We start from the raw sequence: 18,739 nt of genomic DNA, 5'->3' as shown, positions 1-18,739 counted from the left end.
TGTCCATTAAATGGCATATTGAGCACAGCTTGCTGTATTTCTGGTTTAAATCCTGATTTACGCAGCCATGCATGTCTCCTTATTGTCACTGCTGTGTTGACAGTTCTAGCAGCTGTGTCTGCAGCATCCATAGCTGACCATATTTGATTGTTGGAGATACTCTGTCCTTCTTCAACTACTTGCTGTGCTCTTTTGTGGAACTCCTTGGGCAAATGTTCTATTAAATGTTGCATTTCGTCCCAATGAGCCCTATCATATCTGGCCAACAAAGCCTGTGAATTTGCAATACGCCACAGGTTTGCTGCCTGTGCCGCCACCCTTTTGCCTGCTGCGTCGAATTTGCGACTTTCCTTATCTGGAGGTGGTGCATCTCCTGAAGTATGTGAGTTTGTTCTTTTGCGAGCTGCCCCTACCACAACTGAGTCCGGTGTTAGCTGTTGTGTGATGTACACGGGGTCTGTTGGTGGCGGTTTATATTTTTTCTCCACTCTTGGAGTAATGGTCCTTCCTTTTACAGGCTCCTGAAACACTTGTTTGGAGTGTTTGAGCATCCCAGGTAGCATGGGAAGACTCTGGTACTGGCTGTGTGTGGACGACAGTGTATTAAATAGGAAGTCGTCTTCAATGGGCTCTGCATGTAGGATGACATTATGAAATGCCGCTGCCCTCGACACCACTTGTGCGTAGGCTGTACTATCTTCTGGTGGCGACGGTCTAGCTGGATAACAGTCAGGACTATTATCTGACACTGGTGCATCATAAAGGTCCCATGCGTCAGGGTCATCTTGACTCATCCCTGTGTGGGTCGGGATTGCATCATAGGTGGAGTGGCTACCGGTGATGGTTGCGGAGAGCATTGTGGAGATGGTGGCGGGGTTACTTGTTTAGCCACCTTTGCCTGTGGCTGCTTGTCTTTCTCTTGGAAGGCAAGTTTGCGTTTCATCCTAATAGGAGGGAGAGTGCTGATCTTTCCCGTTTCTTTTTGGATGTGGAGCCATCTTTGGGTGTAGTCCGGCTCCATTGCCTCTAATTCCTGTCCAAATGTATGTTTTTTCATTTGTGAGGACAGTCCTTGTTCCTCTGTGTAGGAACTTGATTTCGGTTCCGAAGCCGGTTTCTGTATCGAAACCTTTTCGGCTACTTTTTTCGGTTCCGACGAAAACTTTTTTGTTTTCGGCGTCGTGGTCTCTCGGTGCCGACTCATTTCGGTGCTGCTGTCTCGGTGCCGAACCTGCTCGGAGCCACTATCTCGAGCCCGAGATTGCTGTGTGGCGGTATCTCGACCGGAGTCGGATGACTTCGCCACCAGCGTGCCCTTTTTCGGTGCCGATGATCGGTCACCTATTTTTTGGGTTAAGCCATGGCCTGTTGGCGGTGGCGTCCCCTGGGCTTTTGTTGTCTTTTTGTGAGTTTTATGTTTCGACGTCTTACTCACGGTTTTCGGCGTTTCTTCGGGATCGAGCTCGTCCGAGTCCGATTCATGGATGGAAAAGCTTTCTTCTTCCTCCTGGAAACGCCCTTGTCCTGTCGGCGCCGACGCCATCTTCGGTCTCTTAATGTCTTCCTCGACCGAAACGCTCGACAGGCTTCACAGGTATCGTCCTTGTGCTCTGGTGACAGACACAAGTTACAGACCAGATGCTGATCTGTATATGGATACTTGTTATGGCATTTTGGGCAGAAGCGGAATGGGGTCCGTTCCATTAGCCTTGAAGAGACACGTGGCCGGGCCGACCAGGCCCCGACGGGGGGATCGAAAAAAACCCGAAGGGCCACCATAGCTCTTCAAAAGTCGGTGTTGATCTGTTATAACTAACCCGATACCGAACGCAAACAATACCGACGATTGTTCCGAGATTCTAACTAACTTTCCGACCCGAAACACGGAGCGGAAAGGAACACGTTCGAACCCGATGGCGGAAAAAAAACAATCTAAGATGGAGTCGACGCCCATGCGCAATGGAGCCGAAATGGGAGGAGTCCCTCGATCTCGTGACTCGAAAAGACTTCTTCGAAGAAAAACAACTTGTAACACTCCGAGCCCAACACCAGATGGCGGGATGTGCACAGCATGTGTATCTGCAGCTACACATGCCACCGAACATATATATATATATATATATATATATATAGGGACATGAAGGCTCTGCAAACACTTCTGATCTTGTGCTGAAATCTGATTGGCTGCCAACACTTCAAAAGGGAAGTGTTGGCAGCCATGTTGGGACTTCAGCTGGGGCTGGGAGGGGCGGGGGCAGCACATCTCGCCGCCCTGGGGTCCACCACCTCGCCAGGGCTTATGTCTAATTAAATGCACTACCACCCAGCTCCAGGGACAGCCACCTTCTCGGGGCTCCAATGAAATATAATGCAGGGGGGCCCTAATATGAGGAGGTTCATTTGGGGAAGGTTTGTACTGTCTTTCAATTCTTCGTGAAGGACTCTGGACTTGACCGGCTCTATAAAAACCTCCTTGGAGACCTTAATCCTTAATTGTGCGCCCTATCATGGGAAAGTATTGAACTGATCTCTCCGTTTTGGGGAGTGAATCTATTAGGAAATCTGTCACCTCCTCTGTGGAGTGCATTTCCACCTTGTGGTATTCAGCCGCACATTGAATGACACTGTGATAAGGCGGCGTATCATCAGGGGGAGATGCCCTGGATGGTATTGGTGGCTCTATGTCTGTGTCTGGTAAGACAATATCATAATCATTCCATGGGTCAGGGCTTTGTGGAAGTTCCTTCTGTGAATCTGACTTGTGTGTAATGACTATGACTCCCTACCTCTTCCTCTGCTGAATGTATGGAAGACGATGACATGAGTTGTGGTGAGGGATTAAACCACCTAGCATAGAGCTTGAGGCCTTAAGCTCTGTAGACACCCTCTTTGGATTTGTCTGAGTCATATGAATGTCCTGATCTTTTCCTTTTGTGAGCCTTTTTCGGAATCAAAGTGTGGCTGTGTTCCACTACCTTTTGCAGACTCGATGTGAGTTTTGTGTCCGGTAAGATGTGTGTTGATGCCATGCGTTTGCTAAGCTCTGATTTCTTAATCAGTGTCATAGTTGGTGAGGGGTTCGTGCTGGGGCGTGTTCAGGTACCGAGTACTGCTGCTTATCTGCTCCATGCTTGTCCCTTTGGCCTGTTGCCCAATTGGAAAAGAGTATAGACTCATCTTGTCTCGACTCCAAGGCATGCCTTCAGTGTTGACTAGAACCCAATGGCTGTGGCACACCAAAGCGATGTCTGGTTGGGTGCAAAAGGGACTTTTTGTGTAGGGTGGGTCTTGTGTACTCACAACCCTTGGTGTAGTCTTCATCCTCAGCCCAACACACAAGGGTCACGTTGTGGCTCAGATACCAACAAGGATGGTTTCTAATCTTCCTCTTCTTGGCTCGAGTCATCGGAGTGGACATAGTGTGGACTGGCTAGGATGCCGCCTCCTTCTGTCGGAGCCTATCCTTCCTCTTCCAAAACGTGAAGATGTTGTTTTTCTTCTGGAGAGAAATCTGCTTCCTCTGCTATCTCCATGTTATGGACTAGCCGACTATCCCATTTGGAGCAAGGTGTCTTTTTATTGTTGAACAGGTTGCGGCCTGTGCAATCCTGTTCTTTTTGTTCTGGCAAGAGGCATAGATTGCAAACTTCACCAGTGCCTGAAGAAGCATACTTTGCCCCACACTGAGGGCATTTACGGAAACGTCTGTCCTTTTTACCCTTCGTACCCAGAGCTGAACATTCTTGACAGGTCCTGGAAGGGAAGTGACTTGAAGAGGTCGATTGTTAAACATATGGCATGCGAGAAAAAGAGAAAGACTTTAGTCTTTGCCAATGATGAGTTGGTGTTTCCGATGAGGCCGTTCCAAGCCACTAGGCATCCAAGAAACTGGTAAGGTGTTGAAGTTGCACGCCGCTCGGACGCCATCCATCTGAACCCAATGGGAGAAAAAATCAATCTGACAAAGGAGGTGTTGAGCATGCGCATTGCTTTGAGGAGGTGGAGACTCAACGTTATATCACCAGCTAAAAGACTTCCTTGAGGTAAAAACAACTTGTAAAGTCCAAGCCCAACACTAGATGACAGGAGTGTGCATAGCATGTGTATCTGCAGCCAACACATGCGACGAATAAAGAAACCTGCTTTTGGATTTCCTGGGATTCTCCACCACAACAGTGCTTGTTTCAGTCTTTTCATGACTTGGATTATAACATCCAATCAGGTATCAATTTGTTTCCATTGAGTATCCAGTTCTTGGTGGATGGGTCTCATGCAGGGCCAGCAAAAAGGATGCGGTCTATACAGGATGGCATTAGGACTAAGTCATATTGTTGAGGAGTCCAAATATAGTGACATCACTATACAAGCTATACATGACACAGCTATGATAATGTCAATTACTGACTATGAGGATATACCTATGATTACTCAGAAACTGAGTGATCTGAACATTTTTTCTGATTTACATGAGACTAGTGGTCTTAAAAAGAGATCCAAGTGGACCCCCAGGTTAGGGGATGATAGTATCATTGAGGTTTTTTATAGATTGGTTACCAGGGACTTTAGACAACATTGGATCAAATTTAAGGAGAGAAGATTAAAAAACAATCTTGCCAGCAAAGAATGGCATGCTCTGAGAGAATTACAGGATGATGATAATATTGTTATTAGACAAGCCGATAAAGGTGGAAATACTGTAATCATGAATAAAAAAGACTATGATGAACAGATCTATAAACAACTGAGTGATGGCAATTGCTATGAAACTCTCCCCTCGACCCCTATACGAAACCTGACGAATCTTATTAATAAGTCACTGGAAGCATGGTATCAGCAAGGATTACTAGATGAAGAAGAGTTTTTATATATGCAAGTGGATAGATACCGATGCTTCTACACCTTACCAAAAATTCACAAGAATCTCCCTTTTCCTCCTGGGAGACCGATTATTTCTGGGATTGGGGGACCTACGGAGAGAATTTCAGAGTTTGTTGATGTCTTCTTGCAGCCACTTGTTGCGAATTTACCATCATATATCAGAGATACCAAACATATTTTGGGTATCTTAGGAGACATGCAATGGGAAGCAGACATGATGCTAGTTACTCTAGATGTGGTGGCACTTTACACTAGTATTCAAAATGAGACAGGTCTTAAAGCTCTGAGACATATGCTAAACAGAAGATCAGCTAGTTTGCTTAAACACACTGAGATGATACTGATGATGGTTGACTTGATATTAAACCATAATGTTTTCCTTTTTAACAACCAGTGGTAAAGACAGAGGCAAGGAGTAGCGATGGGTGCCAAATTCTCCCCTTCTTACGCTAATCTCTTTATGGGATGGTTTGAGGAGAGGTGGGTTTGGAGACTGGGAGCCAGGGATTGGCAGGACTATATTTTGTACTGGGAAAGATATATTGATGATTGTTTGATGATTTGGACTGGGAACTCAACACAGTTGGTTGAATTTTGTGAGTATCTAAACAAAAATGATGTAAATATTAGATTTACTTATAAGTTTTGTAGACAGAAAATTGAATTTCTAGATGTTGAATTGTTTATACATGGTGATCAAATTCATAGTAGACTATATAGAAAACCGACTTCGTGTAATGCTATCTTACATGCTTCCAGTGCACACCCCAAACACCAGATATTGGCAATACCTTATGGGGAACTAGTGAGGGCGAAACGAAATTGTAGTAGAACGGAGGAGTTCAAGGAATCTGCACAAGAAATTATCTCTCGTTTTGTGCAAAGGGGTTACGGTCGGGACACGATTAACAATGCACGGAAAAGGGTTGAGAAAGTGAATCGGACAGAGACTTTGCTACCACGTCAGAAACATCCGGATAAAAGTACAAATGAGATTCAATTAATTACAGATTAGAATGAGAGTGCATTTATTTTACGGAGGGTGATGCAACGACATTGGAACGTTTTGAAACAAGATAACATGCTAACAAAATTCATTACATCACGCCCGAATTTCACATACAGAAGAGGACGATCTTTGAAGAATTTGTTATGTCAGACTTGTCCTAGACCTCTAAATAAGGACAATTGGCTATCTAGAAAACATCAAGGTTTTTATAAGTGTGGCCATTGTGGGGTTTGTAAATGGGCATGCCATGGTTTAACTGAATTTACTGATAATGATGGTAGGGTTTATCGAATAAGTTCACATATGACTTGCGACACGAAATATGTTATCTATATTATAAAATGTAAATGTCAATGTATATATGTGGGGAGTACCATACGCCCATTGAAAGTAAGGATTGTGAACATCTGAGGGGGATCAAACAAAGAGATGAGAGATATCCTTTGGCACAACATGTCCTGGTTTGTAAGAATCAAAGCACACAGGCTAAAATTCAATTCTTTGGTTTGGAATATGTCTCTGTAGACCCCAGGGGTGGCAATAGAGAATTACAATTTAGACGAAAAGAATCACTTTGGATTATGAGATTACAGGCGGTGGAGGTGGGTTTAAATACGGATCATGAGTTGGAATATTTTTTAGGTACGTAATGTGATAACTTGAGTTTGAAACAGTTTGAATTTTATTATTCTCAGTTTGCGATTATGGTTTGAACTTACACTCTATTTAGAATTATATTTAATTAGATACATATTGTGATACTCAGTTATAGAATTGACTTATGGCAATAGTTTATGTGAGCTTGCCACTGTTCTTTGGATTCATTTATATCATCATATTTTCTTACTAACACTCCATGAACTTTGTCCAAACTGTTTTAGCATGGGAGTTCAGCTAGGTGATTTCTAAATATTGTATACATTATATATTAACATTGGTTTGCAATAGGAGCTTGGCAAACTATCGGTTACACAAGCGTCAATTAGAATGTTTTTGTTTAGCGGTTCAGAGTCCTTGAGTATTGAATGAGGGAGGAGTCCTCTTTCTATATCTATGCAATTGCTCGTGGACATTGAGGAAGGACCAATACGTACCGGTAGTCTTTCCATTTGAAGACGCGCTGGTGATGGTATATAATCTTGGGCGCGAGTATCGCTCGGTTGATGAGCGTACTCGCATCTAACCAGACAGAATCTAATGATGGTGGAGTTCTGGATTGAGGTAAGTGTTCGGGCACGGCCGGACTGGAAGGGGCTTTGGACGGAGGCACTGAATGACGGCAGTCTGTTATACGCTTCGCGTGATAACTATTAGCGATTGGGAGTGTTGGTACACGTTTGATGGTTTATCTCTAAAGGGGAACAAGTAAACATTGTTAGCTGTTATATTTGAGGTCGTTATTGGTTTGTTTATAGTTATGTTATGTGTAATGAATACCCAAACTAGGGAATAGGGCATTTGGAGTAATTTAGATCTACTTTACGTTACTTGGTTACAACTACTAAAGTGTTAACAGTGCAATTGTTTATTTTAGGAATTTGTAGGTTTATGCTATCTAGGGGCTGAGCATTTTGACCACAGTAGTAAGGGCTTTAACCCATCTAATGTGAACTTACTTTAGGTATTTGGACAGGCTCTCTACTCTCGAGGAGGTACATAGGACAGTGAATTATCAGGAATATATTCTTCAAGTAACCATATTCATGCTATACTTTCCTCATCTTCCATTCCATCTTGAAAGTCCAGAATATAGCGTACATCCAATTGTGTTGGATTCCAGAATTTGGGGAGGCATATATGTTGACACCCTTAATGGTGAAAAGCCAGGAGCTGTAAAAATGCTGAAGACGGGTTTGACATCGAAGTTGAAGCAGTCAGTTTTGTCAACAATGGTAGGGGAGACATACATAGCACTGCGGTCAACTGTGTAATCATCATCGACGAAGTTCCTTTTTCACAGCAGCCTTAGGAGTGTTTTCTGGTAGTAGAAAGGTGGGCATGGCATTTGTGTGCACCTTTAGATGCAGAGAATCTTCCTTTCTGGAGCGTTTTCCAGCTAAAGGTTTACTCTGACGGTGGCTGAAAGCTCTGTAATAAATAAGCCATATTCAGGAAACTGGATAAGTCTCCTTTTCTGTGCTGCCATCGTGAAAGTGCTTGGTAGTGTGTAGGAAAGTGCCCCTTTTTGACTTGGTCACCCCCATTTTTTGCCTGGTATTCGATGCAACTTTGACATAAAGTTCACTGTGTCCTGCTAACCAGGTCCCCAGTGCCAGTTCTCTTTCCCTAAAACTCTACAATGGTTCTTCAATTGGCATCCCTGTAAGTCCCTAGTAAATAGTATCCTAGATAGCTACGGCATGAGTACCAAAGAGGGTCCCCAAGGGCTGCAGCATGCATCGTGTCACCATCAGGGACCTCTCACCTAGCTCATGCAGCCTGCCACTGCAGGCTGCATGTCATGTGCACTAAAAGTTAAAACACAACATGGCACACAGTGTGTGTGCGCCATGCTCACTAACAGTGCATGCAATATATGTAAGTCACCCCTAAGGCAGGGTGCATTATATTACATGTTGTGGACATATCTGCTAGAGCTTATGTCTTTGTTGATTCTTAGACGTAGTAAGTGATCAGGGAAGCCATTTTTTGTACATGTGCTGGACACTGGCCAATACGAGTTCCTATGCTACATGATGGCTTCACTGGAACTAGGGATGTTTAGTATCAAACATCTCATATTAATAAACCCTCACTGTCTCCAGTGATGGGCTTATTGATACATGCACCCAGAGGGCACCTTAGATGTGCCCCTTGAAAACCTACCAACTGCTGGTGTACTGGCTGAGTAGTCTAAACCAGCCTGCCACCAACAAACATGTTTCTGACCGCAAGGGTAAGAACCTCTGCTCTTGGGCAGTAGGGAACGAAGCCTGCTCTGGCAGGAGTGTTAACACACCCCTCCCACCAGGGTGACCTGCAAATCTGCATTCCAAGGCAGGGGGCTTCAAAGAACCCACCGCCCTTGGTATGCAGATCTGGCTTCCCTCAGAAGAGATGCGACCCACTTAACACAGGGCCCATTTGGAACCTGGACAGGTGGGAAAATTAGTTGCCAGAAAGGTGTGTCTACCCGTCAGGTCACTTCCTCCCCGAAGGTGAGCTGCCTGATGTAGGCACGAAATTTAAAAGTCTGCCATTTTGGTGATGACAGAGCTAGGCACTCTGGGACAGGGTTATGTCCACTTCCCACAGGAAGTGGTCATATAGGGGGCATAGTGACCCCAGGGGTAAGTAGACCATTGGCTACTACCCTACACTCCCCTAATGCTGCTGACACCAGAAAATCAGCTCATGCCGACCTGAAAGACTAAGACGGACCCAGAAGAGTTGCAAAAGCAAGAGCAGAAGACCAGCAGTGGACTCGGTCCTAGCCCTGCCAGCCTGCGTGCCTGCTGTACTCGAAAACTGCACCAAAGACCACTTGTCCTGCAACTGCCTTTGCCTCCAAAAGCCTGGAAGGACTGCCAGCCTTCAACCAAAACCCAGGAACTCCTGTGGAGTAGCGCAGCTGCTCCTCTGCATCCTGCAGGCACCCCCAAAGAACTGTGAGGAATCCAGACTGCCAAAACCTGACACTGGAAAGCACCACAGCACCTGTGCCCCTACCCCGAGTTCAAGTGGGCCAAAGGTATCAGAGTGGTCTCCTAACCCTCCAGAGACTAAGCCCTCCTTGGGCTTGCCAACTGTGGACTTCCTGATGCCGGCAGCAGCCTCTTTGTGCAGGTCCCCCTCTACCGCAAGTGACCAGTGACAAAAACCCAACGCCTCAAGACACCTCTGCTCCCGGCGGCCCTGGCCCGAGGAGAAGAGGACCAAATGTGTCTCTACATCCTCAAGCATCATGAGACCTGAGCCCCCTTGTTGGTTCAGCCGGACTTGTCCCTCAGTCCTACTTTGCAGCATCTTTCTAAATGGACCATTTCCCATTGGATAACATTAGGGCACCCAGCGCTGATAAGCACCTCTGCGCCCGGATGCCCCAGTGCCTTCCGAAGTGACCTGTTCGTGCTGCCTCGGACCTTGCTCTATATTTACCTTAACTTCATAAGAACAATGCTGTAGGTCGTTGCTAAGTGCCCGGATGCAGTATATGTTCCTTTACCTATAGGATAACATTAGGGCACCCAACGCTGAAAAGCACCTCTGCACCCGGACGTCCCAGTGCCTCCCGAAGTGACTTGTTGGGGCTGCCCTGAACCTCGCCCTATACTTACCTTAAATCCAGAATATTGGTCCTATAAGTTACTGTAAAGTACCCGTATGCAGTATACGCCTTTCCTCTGTAGGATAATATTACAGCTTCAAAAAGTGTTGATTTTTCAAACCTGGACAAATGCATAACTTGAAATGTACTTACCGTGACCGTGATGATCTTGGTGCCTAAATTATATAAAGATAGGCATTATTTTTTTTATAAATTGGCATGGATTTCCTTACTGAGTTGTGTGTATAATTTATTGACTGTGTGCATGCAGCAAACATCTAGTCCTCCTTTCTGAACCCCAATGCTGCCCAACCACACTATCTCCTAAAAGAGCACCCTGGGATTGCTAAAGAAAGCCCTAGACTCATTGCACAGTATACCTCATTTTGGTATTTTTCATAAAGAGCCAGCTTCCTAACTGGGGCACTTTACACCGATTCTTATCCTGAGGAGGGGGTATCCCCCTTAGAAGGAGGAAAATTTGCTTTATCCAGCAGCTATAGTGCCAACATCCTCTCTGTACTTCTGAGTCTTTGAAGTACAGGTTTTACATATGTCACAGTATGAAGCCTTGTGAGGTGGATAAAGGCAATAAATACACCAGGAATGAGGCATATCAATGTCAATTTTCTTCTGCCCACAAGCGGAACAGTCATTACAGAAAGATTTCTCACTCTGTCAGCCATAGTGACAGCTGGTGACAGTTGGCAGAATAAAAGTTAAATGGTCTCCCTGGCTGAGGAAACAGGAATACTCCCTAAAAAGCAACTCGTAGCACTGTGGTACCTGAAGATAGGGCAGTTTCAGTCCAAGGATAGGTAAGGAAATTACCAGCCTTAAGGTCATTGAATTTAAGAGCCACTGAATGTCTCTCACACATGATATGCAGAAGAAATCTGAACCATGATGCCCTCTAGGGGGATTCAGAGAGCTGGCACTTCCACCGGCATAGAATGCTTCAAATGAGGTGGATGTGTTACTAAACAAACCCTGTTGTGAAGGCCTAAGGCAATTTTAACACTGTTTACTGCTATTTAAATGTACTGGAAATGCCCAGTATGACAATGGGGAATGATTCAAGCATATAAATATGTGAAAGATCTAATGTTTCGGAGTCATGGTACAAAAGACACACGCTCTTTCCTCTAGTCAATAAGGGCACATTGCTTACCCGCCACCCAAACGATCAGAATGCTGACACAGAAAGGCACAACTTTCACCCTACAGTCACAGATACGCCACTCCACCTACTTTCACATTGAAGACACACAGATACACCTTTCACCCTGGAGACAAGTACACTGTATTTTCACACACATACACAAATCGCACTCTCTACTAACAGAGATATTGCTCACCCTGCATCCAACCAGGCTCAGGCATCTACGTGCACTCTCACTGACAAATCCCACAACCTGCACTCACATACACACTCTTAACTTTGTATTTACACAGACACACTCAGCATTCGCAGCTACCCACTGTTCTCGCACAAGTACACTCTTGCCTCTCTACTCACAGACACACATCTCTCACATGTATGAAACTGGCTACCTATGTTGTGTAGCAAATGTAAGGCGAAACTATGCTGATAACCCAGAACCCTTACTGGTTTACAGGGCTTGAAATAATAATCCCAAACACTCACTTTTGTGGTAGTGTGGGTAAGCAGTTTAGGCTTATCAGGCGGTAGTTCTAAGCATTTGTTGAACACACAGAGTCAATAAATGAGACACACACTCAAGAAGAAACCCTAGACCAATGTTTAGCAAAATACAGATTTTTTTAATAGAATGTTTCAACACCATAAAACATTCAAAGGAGGTAAGTACTGTTGCACTGTATCAATTTTTGCAAGCAAGGAACAAGTTAACTCAAATGCGCTTTTACGCGGTAAAGGACTTTATTTGGACAAGGTACTTTTACTGCTAAAGGGTTCTTGCAGTCGGTCCTCAGGGGTCCCCTTTAGGTTGCAGGGTGCTAGAGTGGCAAAGTAACTAGAAACACCAGCAGCACATTTTGACATGCCCTGGAGCATCTGAGCGCAGAGGTACTGAATGGGTCAGGTGCCATGCGCACTGAATGGTTGGCGTGGGAGGGGGGCAGCTGGAAACAGGTTGTAGAGAGGGACTTGGGGACACGTCTAGCAACTCCCAAGAGGAGGCTCAGTTGGTGGGGGTCCTGGAATCAGGGGAACACTGTTGGTTGTCGTGGACCTGGGCCAGGGAGATCAGGTGCAGTGGGTTTTGGTCTTCGGGTACTCCAGCTCAAATGCACCCATAGTTCACTGTCGGACCTGCAAGAAGGGTACAAAATAGGGCAGTTGGTCCACTCTCTGTGCTGGCTTTTGTGATGCTGACATTCCTCTGAGGCTTATCTCTAGTTGTAGCATTGGTATCTAGATTGGACTCAGACAAGTGTTGGTTGGTGAAAGGGGTCGGGTTCCACGGGCATTTGTGCAGGATGGCTCCAGTGGGACCCGGCACCTCCCACTTGGTGGGGAGATGGATCTGACCTCCTGGAGCACGATGACCTCCACCTGGGTGGCTGCTGCCACGATGGACCCAGTGGTCAACAGAACAGTGAGCCGGACATTGCAGTTGGTGCCTGCAGGGTGCAAGGAAGGTGCTCCTCCACTTCAAGGGAGATGCTGACAGCCTGGAGAAGTGCTGGAAGCCTCTAGAGGCTTTTGGAGGATGCACAGCTGCAGGACGAGTCAGGCTGTCACGACTGTCGGGGCAGGAGCAGGTAAGCAGGGTTTTTTGCCAAAGTCCACAAGCTTTCTGCAGTTCTCGCTTCTTCAGCTCTTTTTGGTCCTTCTTCTTCTTTTGTCAAACAAATCTGCTTTTCTGGTATAAGGGGGCCACCCAAATACTCACTTTACTAGCGTTTAGGGGAGTTTAGAGTAATAGCCAAGAGGATACTTACCCCTGGGGTGACTACACCCCCATATGACCACTTCCTGAGGGGAATGGGCATAACCCTTCCCCCGAATTCCTAGTTCCACCAAAAATAAGATAGGGAACTCTTCTTTCCTGGAGCACATCAGGCTGCCCACCTGACTAGCATGGTAGTGCACCTGGCCTACATGCATAGCTAAGTTCCTGCCTGTACTAGTGCCAAATGAACCCCAAGGCAGGAGTGGCAACTCCAAGATCTGGAGAAACTTGGGGAAGCATAACAAAGGTGGCAAGGACTTTGAAGACCCTAGCCTTGATAAGAAGATTCACTAGAGATCCTGCTGGAGGAGGTGATAAAGCCTTCCTCAGGAATTGTTTCAGGCCACAGAGCACAGGCTCTCAACTCCAAGGGGTCAGAAACATGTCTGTGGTGGCAGGCAGGTCGATACCAGTCAGCCAGCACATTAAGGGTCTGGTAGGATTCAGAGGGCACCTCCAAGGTGCCCTCTGGGTGTATGTCATAATAAATAAAAGACTGATATCAGTCTGGAATTATTAAGAAGAGGTGTTTGATACCAAACACCATAGGTTTCAGTGAATCCATTATGTAGGTGGGTAACTCGTAATGACGAGTCTCCAGTACATGTCCAGTACATACCTCAAGATGGCTTCCCTGTTCACTTGCAACATCTAGTAATTGAACTAGACATCACAGGGGAAAATCTGCTCATGCAGATATGTCCTCACATCAAATATAATGCTCTAAGGCCTGCTGTAGGGATGACTTACATATACTAAGATGCAGTGAGTGGGGCGTGGCACACGAGTGTGCCATGTTGTGTTTTCTCTCATGGCTTGCTTTATGACACACAGTCTGCAATGGCAGGCTGTGTGCAATTTTAGGGGGGTCCCTTATGGTGGCACAATACATGCTGCAGCTCTGAGGGACTCTCTCTAGTAGCTGGGACCTAGGTACCAATGGTACCATTTACTAGGGACATACAGAGGTACTACAGTGTGTGCCAATTTTACACAATTTACATTTTTTACCTCGTTTTAGGGAAAGACCACTAGCGTTGGGGGGCCTGTTTAGCAGAAACCAGTGCGCTTCAGTCGAAAAACCTCAGTACCAGTGAGCAAAAAGTGGCAGTGACACATCCACAAGGGGCACTTTCCTACAACCCTGTACATATACAAGATCACTCTGTTAAGTGTAAACTCACATAATCACCTCACACCCTGCAATCTGTACACAATGCTCACCCTTCAGACACACAGGCACACTCCTCGCATTGTACTTACATAGGCACCCCTTCCATCCTACACTCACAAATGTGCCCACACTCTGCACCCACGCAGACACACACCTTCGCTTGCATTCACACAGGCACACCACCTGTTTATTTTTGTGGTTCGTTTATACTTCTTGTGTTTTGTTCATGAAATAAGAGGAGCAAATTCACGTCAAAACAATTGTTTTTTTCACTTCCGAATTTACACACAATAGGTCGAAAAAAATGATAAGATGTTCCCAAATATGCAACTGATTGTTGGAATGTGTTGGCTTGGCAAGAACACTTGGCACAAGAGAAATATGGAGTAATCACCCAACAAATGCAGTTTTTGTTTCTCACAGTATAACAAACACCAGTTGGAGAATGTTAGCTGAGTCCCTTGCAACTATTAAATTGTGAAATTCTGAAACAGTGAAACTTACAGGGAATACTCTGAACATAAAACTTTTCTAGTTGTAAGGTATACAAGCTTCTCTCACAGTGTTTTGAGAGTTGTTGACTCCCATCTCACTTGGATTTTATCGTATCAACCTTCTTTTTAACAATAAGCTGTAAAACAGAGGCAAGACGATTCGTGTTCAATTGTTGCCGAATTTTCCCTACTAAAACGTGACAGATTCGTGTTAACGCTGTTATTTCTTCTGATAGCTGGAAGTCACCTCAATTCGACCTTTACTTGGGGAAACAAGATTAAAAAGTTGCCTTTATTTCAGCAGGTGGCGCAAGAGCCTGAACCAAAGTTTCTCAGTTGATTTGTGAATGCGCCTGTCTTACTTTGGTGCCAGGCAAATGGTGCGATGTTACTCACCCAGTAATGCCACGTCTGCAACAAAGTTCAAATATAGCCAGCAGCTGCCAACTCTTCTTTATCTTCACCTGCCTCCCGGACTTTCAGTGTTATGGTTGGTTCCAGTTCCCCCACCGCTACTAACCAGGCCATGAGGTGGACAAGAGAGCCCTGGTGAACTCTACCAATACTGTGTCTCAGAGTACCATGGCACTGTCGAGGATTATGGATGGTTTCTCCTTGCAAGGTGACGCATCATTGAGTTTCAGCGTGACAGCCTCCGTATACGAGGTAAACAGCTTCTCATCCAATAGTATTACGACATGGTGGAGAGCTCATAGATGAGTAAATGTTCTAATACGGTAAACATATTAGGTGAAGGGAAACCTTCCACAAGTCAATAGAATTCACGTGTACTACTGGATAAAGTAAATTCTGCCCAATCAAATGTAATTAAAAAGTGCGCGGAGCCAATGTCCCTATCTCACTAGTGCTTCTGAACATTCTTCTATTGATTGCATACTGTTGGGGACTGCGCGTTATAAAGCTATACCTAAGGAAACCGAGTTATCATTAGGTACATCCCTGGAGCGTCATATCCAGTTGTGGGTATTTATGTGGTGTGCTGTGTCCAGCATGAGAGACAACAACTCTAAAAGGATACTGACAGATTGCAGGCAGCACAATTATGGGCAGCTAAAGTGATGTGTGGTCTAGACAACATTCCCCATGACAAAATTCTCAGGATTAGGAACAGATGTCCAACAGGAAAAAAGAGAAAGAGAGACGAATACATTACATAATGAAAAACAAATACATTAACATAATGAAAATTTTAGAAAAAATGCATTTGTCTTTTTTTTTTTAACAGACCAACTATTCTTGTACCTTAAATCAAAACCTGGTGGAATATTTAGGCTGTAGCAACACAACTAATAAAGAAAAGGGAAAGGTTAGTGAAAAACTGTGTTGTACTACAATGTGGCCTGGAATAACATTATGCAGACTGAAAGGCCTTGCCTGTAATCGTTTGAGTTTTACATTTGTCTGCCCCCTCCCCCTTCGAAGAAATTTCGGACTTACACAGTTGATCACCTCGAACCCAGGCTCATCCTCCATCCCGGAAGCCATCTCAGATGGCGGCCTCTGGTGAAGGCCCTCATGTGGCTTCAGAGCTCCTCTGAAAAAATTGGTAACTTTTGAGAAGCTTCCAAAAGTGGCAGTATAAGGATCTTGAAAGAAACGCTGGAACAAGATCATTAAAAGAACAGTATGAGAAAATGCAGCAACTTGAATAAAAAGCATCACATACACACCGACTTCTTGAAAGAGATAAGCATACACTTGTAACCTCTGGTATATAGAATCACATACTCACTTCCCTCTGAATCCAAACTGAGATGAAGCAGTACATAAGTACAACCCTTCAGGTTATCCAGAGATACCAATCCAGATGATATCAAGCTCTGAAGTCAATGATACAAAGTTCTTTGCAATCTCCAATTCCTAAATTACCTTGAAACACAGAACTAAAATGCAAACACTGAAGCCACTCTGAGCTCAGCATGACATAAACCAAGCCTGAAGTTAGCGCTGCGATCTGTGTGTGTGCTTGTTGCCTTTAGGACCAGGCATGAGTGAGCCTGAACTACTGCAATTTTGTCTGTAATTTAGCTGTGTCCTTGTTAAAGGTCTCTTTGCTTCACTTTAGACAGTCATAACCCCACTGCAGAAACCACAGTCTCTTCTATAGGATCACATAAGCAAAACAACATGACCCTACATTTGAGGTTAAGAGGTGTATGTAAAGAAGATGGGAATACAGTGCTTTTTTTAGAGTCGAGCGTGCAAGCTATCTGGCCCCTGTTGTAATCTCTCTGTGGGCTTTTAACCACGCATTTTTGACGGTTACATGGATAACTGCACCTTTGCCGGTACCTTTGACTGCGAGCAAACTTCTGTATCTCCTTCATGCTCATGGTGGCTATCGGCTCGTTTATGTGAAACTGTTTTACTTTTCATTTTCAATTTATGTGGCAAGAAAAGTACGGTTAGGAGTTTACAAAGCTAATAGCTCTAACTCGAGCAAATGCAAGACCCATTGCATTGCAAATGCTTGTTAAGTTTGTAGTCATAGGGACGGGCCTCTATAATAGTTAGAGGTACAGACCTTATTACTCCTGCAGAAAAGACTCCCTATTGGCTCTCCCATGAAAAAGCTCTGTTCAGTTCCCAAAACAGAAAAGGCAGAGGAAAAGATATATATAGAAAGAAAAAGTCGGAGAGAACGAATGTATTGGGCCTGGTGAGGGCTGTGGTACATTAGATATGAGGTGTGCATGGGATTGCGTCTGGATGTGGGTGTGTGTTTTCCACATGTTGAAGGTCTTTTTTTTTAACTGGGCTATTAATACTAATTTTGGGCATTCGAGCCGGCACGCTCACCTATCCCCTCCATATAAATGTAGTATTTTGTGGATGAGGGGATGTATTTAATACCCAACACTTTGTTTTATTACAAGCTTCCCACGAGAAACTGAAACCCAGCCTTCCTCCATTTCCTATGTTGTGGTCATCTCCCCCGGAGACTTTGGATGAGACAAATACACATGGCATTGGAGTCCAAACTGGTTTCAGTGTAGGCAATGGGGCAGGAAGCCTATGCACTTGGTGGGCAACAGCATGAAAAAAGGCCCTGTGATTGGTGGAGCAAAGAGACATTTGAAAACTGCAGCCCCTGATTATTCATTGTAGTACAGACTTCCCCTGTCAAGGCAAAACCCAGCCGTCCCCCGTTTCCTGCTTTGTGACCTTCTCCTCTGGCAACTGAGACTCTGGACGAGGCAAAAATACATGGCACCTGATTCTGTCCAAGTAGGTGTCAGTGTGGCTAACTAAGAAGGAAGCCGACACACTTAGTCAGCAGCAGCATAAAAAGGGCATTCCAATGCGACATTTGAAAATCGCAGCCCCTCTGACTGGATCTAGTAGTCTACTTTGGACATTAGAGTAGGAAAGGTACTAGTTCCCGCAGTCAGTACTTAATTAATCACTGTCAACCGGACACAGAGGAAACCTAAACACCCATGTAAGGAGAAGAGACCACTGGACAAGGAGTTAAACCTCTGTGTGGTTGTTTTGCTGTCTCCAGGCTTGGCCTTTGTCTGGCAAACATGCTATGTTACCTTGCTATGACAACTACCTGCCTGCAAGAGAAGGACTGCATCTGCCAGGTCTGAGCTGATTTTAAGGAAAATTGTACGAGGCCAGCTGAAGACTTTGAAATGACCGGAGGTTGCCCAGAAGTCATATGACTGCCATTCACAAGCTGCCCAACATAAGCAAGAGCTAAAACCTGGTGACTGATCTGCTCCATCATCGTCAGGCAGGTTGAGCCTGATTCTTCCCCTACCTGCCACGCCTGCAAAGTTTCATGACGACTTTCTCTTTCTCTTTCCCACGAAGACTGCCAGGAGACAGTCCGTCATCACAGTGCAGGTGATGGATCCATGATTGTGCCGATTCAGGATCCATGGGGCCATTATTCTAGACCTTATGGTTCTGGAGTTATCACCAGTTAAACATGCGATCCCTGTTTTGCAG

The 18,739-nt window shown here is 45.0% G+C and overlaps 1 protein-coding gene across 3 annotated transcripts in view; it reads right to left on the bottom strand.

Annotated features, from left to right (window-relative positions):
* Positions 1-18,739, bottom strand: part of TBC1D17 (TBC1 domain family member 17) — a 416,105-nt gene that overhangs the window by 242,718 nt on the left and 154,648 nt on the right. For all 3 annotated transcript variants that reach the window (XM_069200945.1, XM_069200946.1, XM_069200947.1), the window contains one exon: positions 16,220-16,381. In XM_069200945.1, the coding sequence (XP_069057046.1) occupies positions 16,220-16,381 (162 nt within the window). The remainder of the gene's footprint in view (positions 1-16,219; positions 16,382-18,739) is intronic.

The sequence above is a fragment of the Pleurodeles waltl genome, chromosome 7, assembly GCF_031143425.1.
Source record: "Pleurodeles waltl isolate 20211129_DDA chromosome 7, aPleWal1.hap1.20221129, whole genome shotgun sequence".
Taxonomy (NCBI): domain Eukaryota; kingdom Metazoa; phylum Chordata; class Amphibia; order Caudata; family Salamandridae; genus Pleurodeles; species Pleurodeles waltl.
The sequence above is the reverse complement of the archived record's forward strand: the minus strand, read 5'-3'. Positions and strand labels throughout refer to the sequence as shown.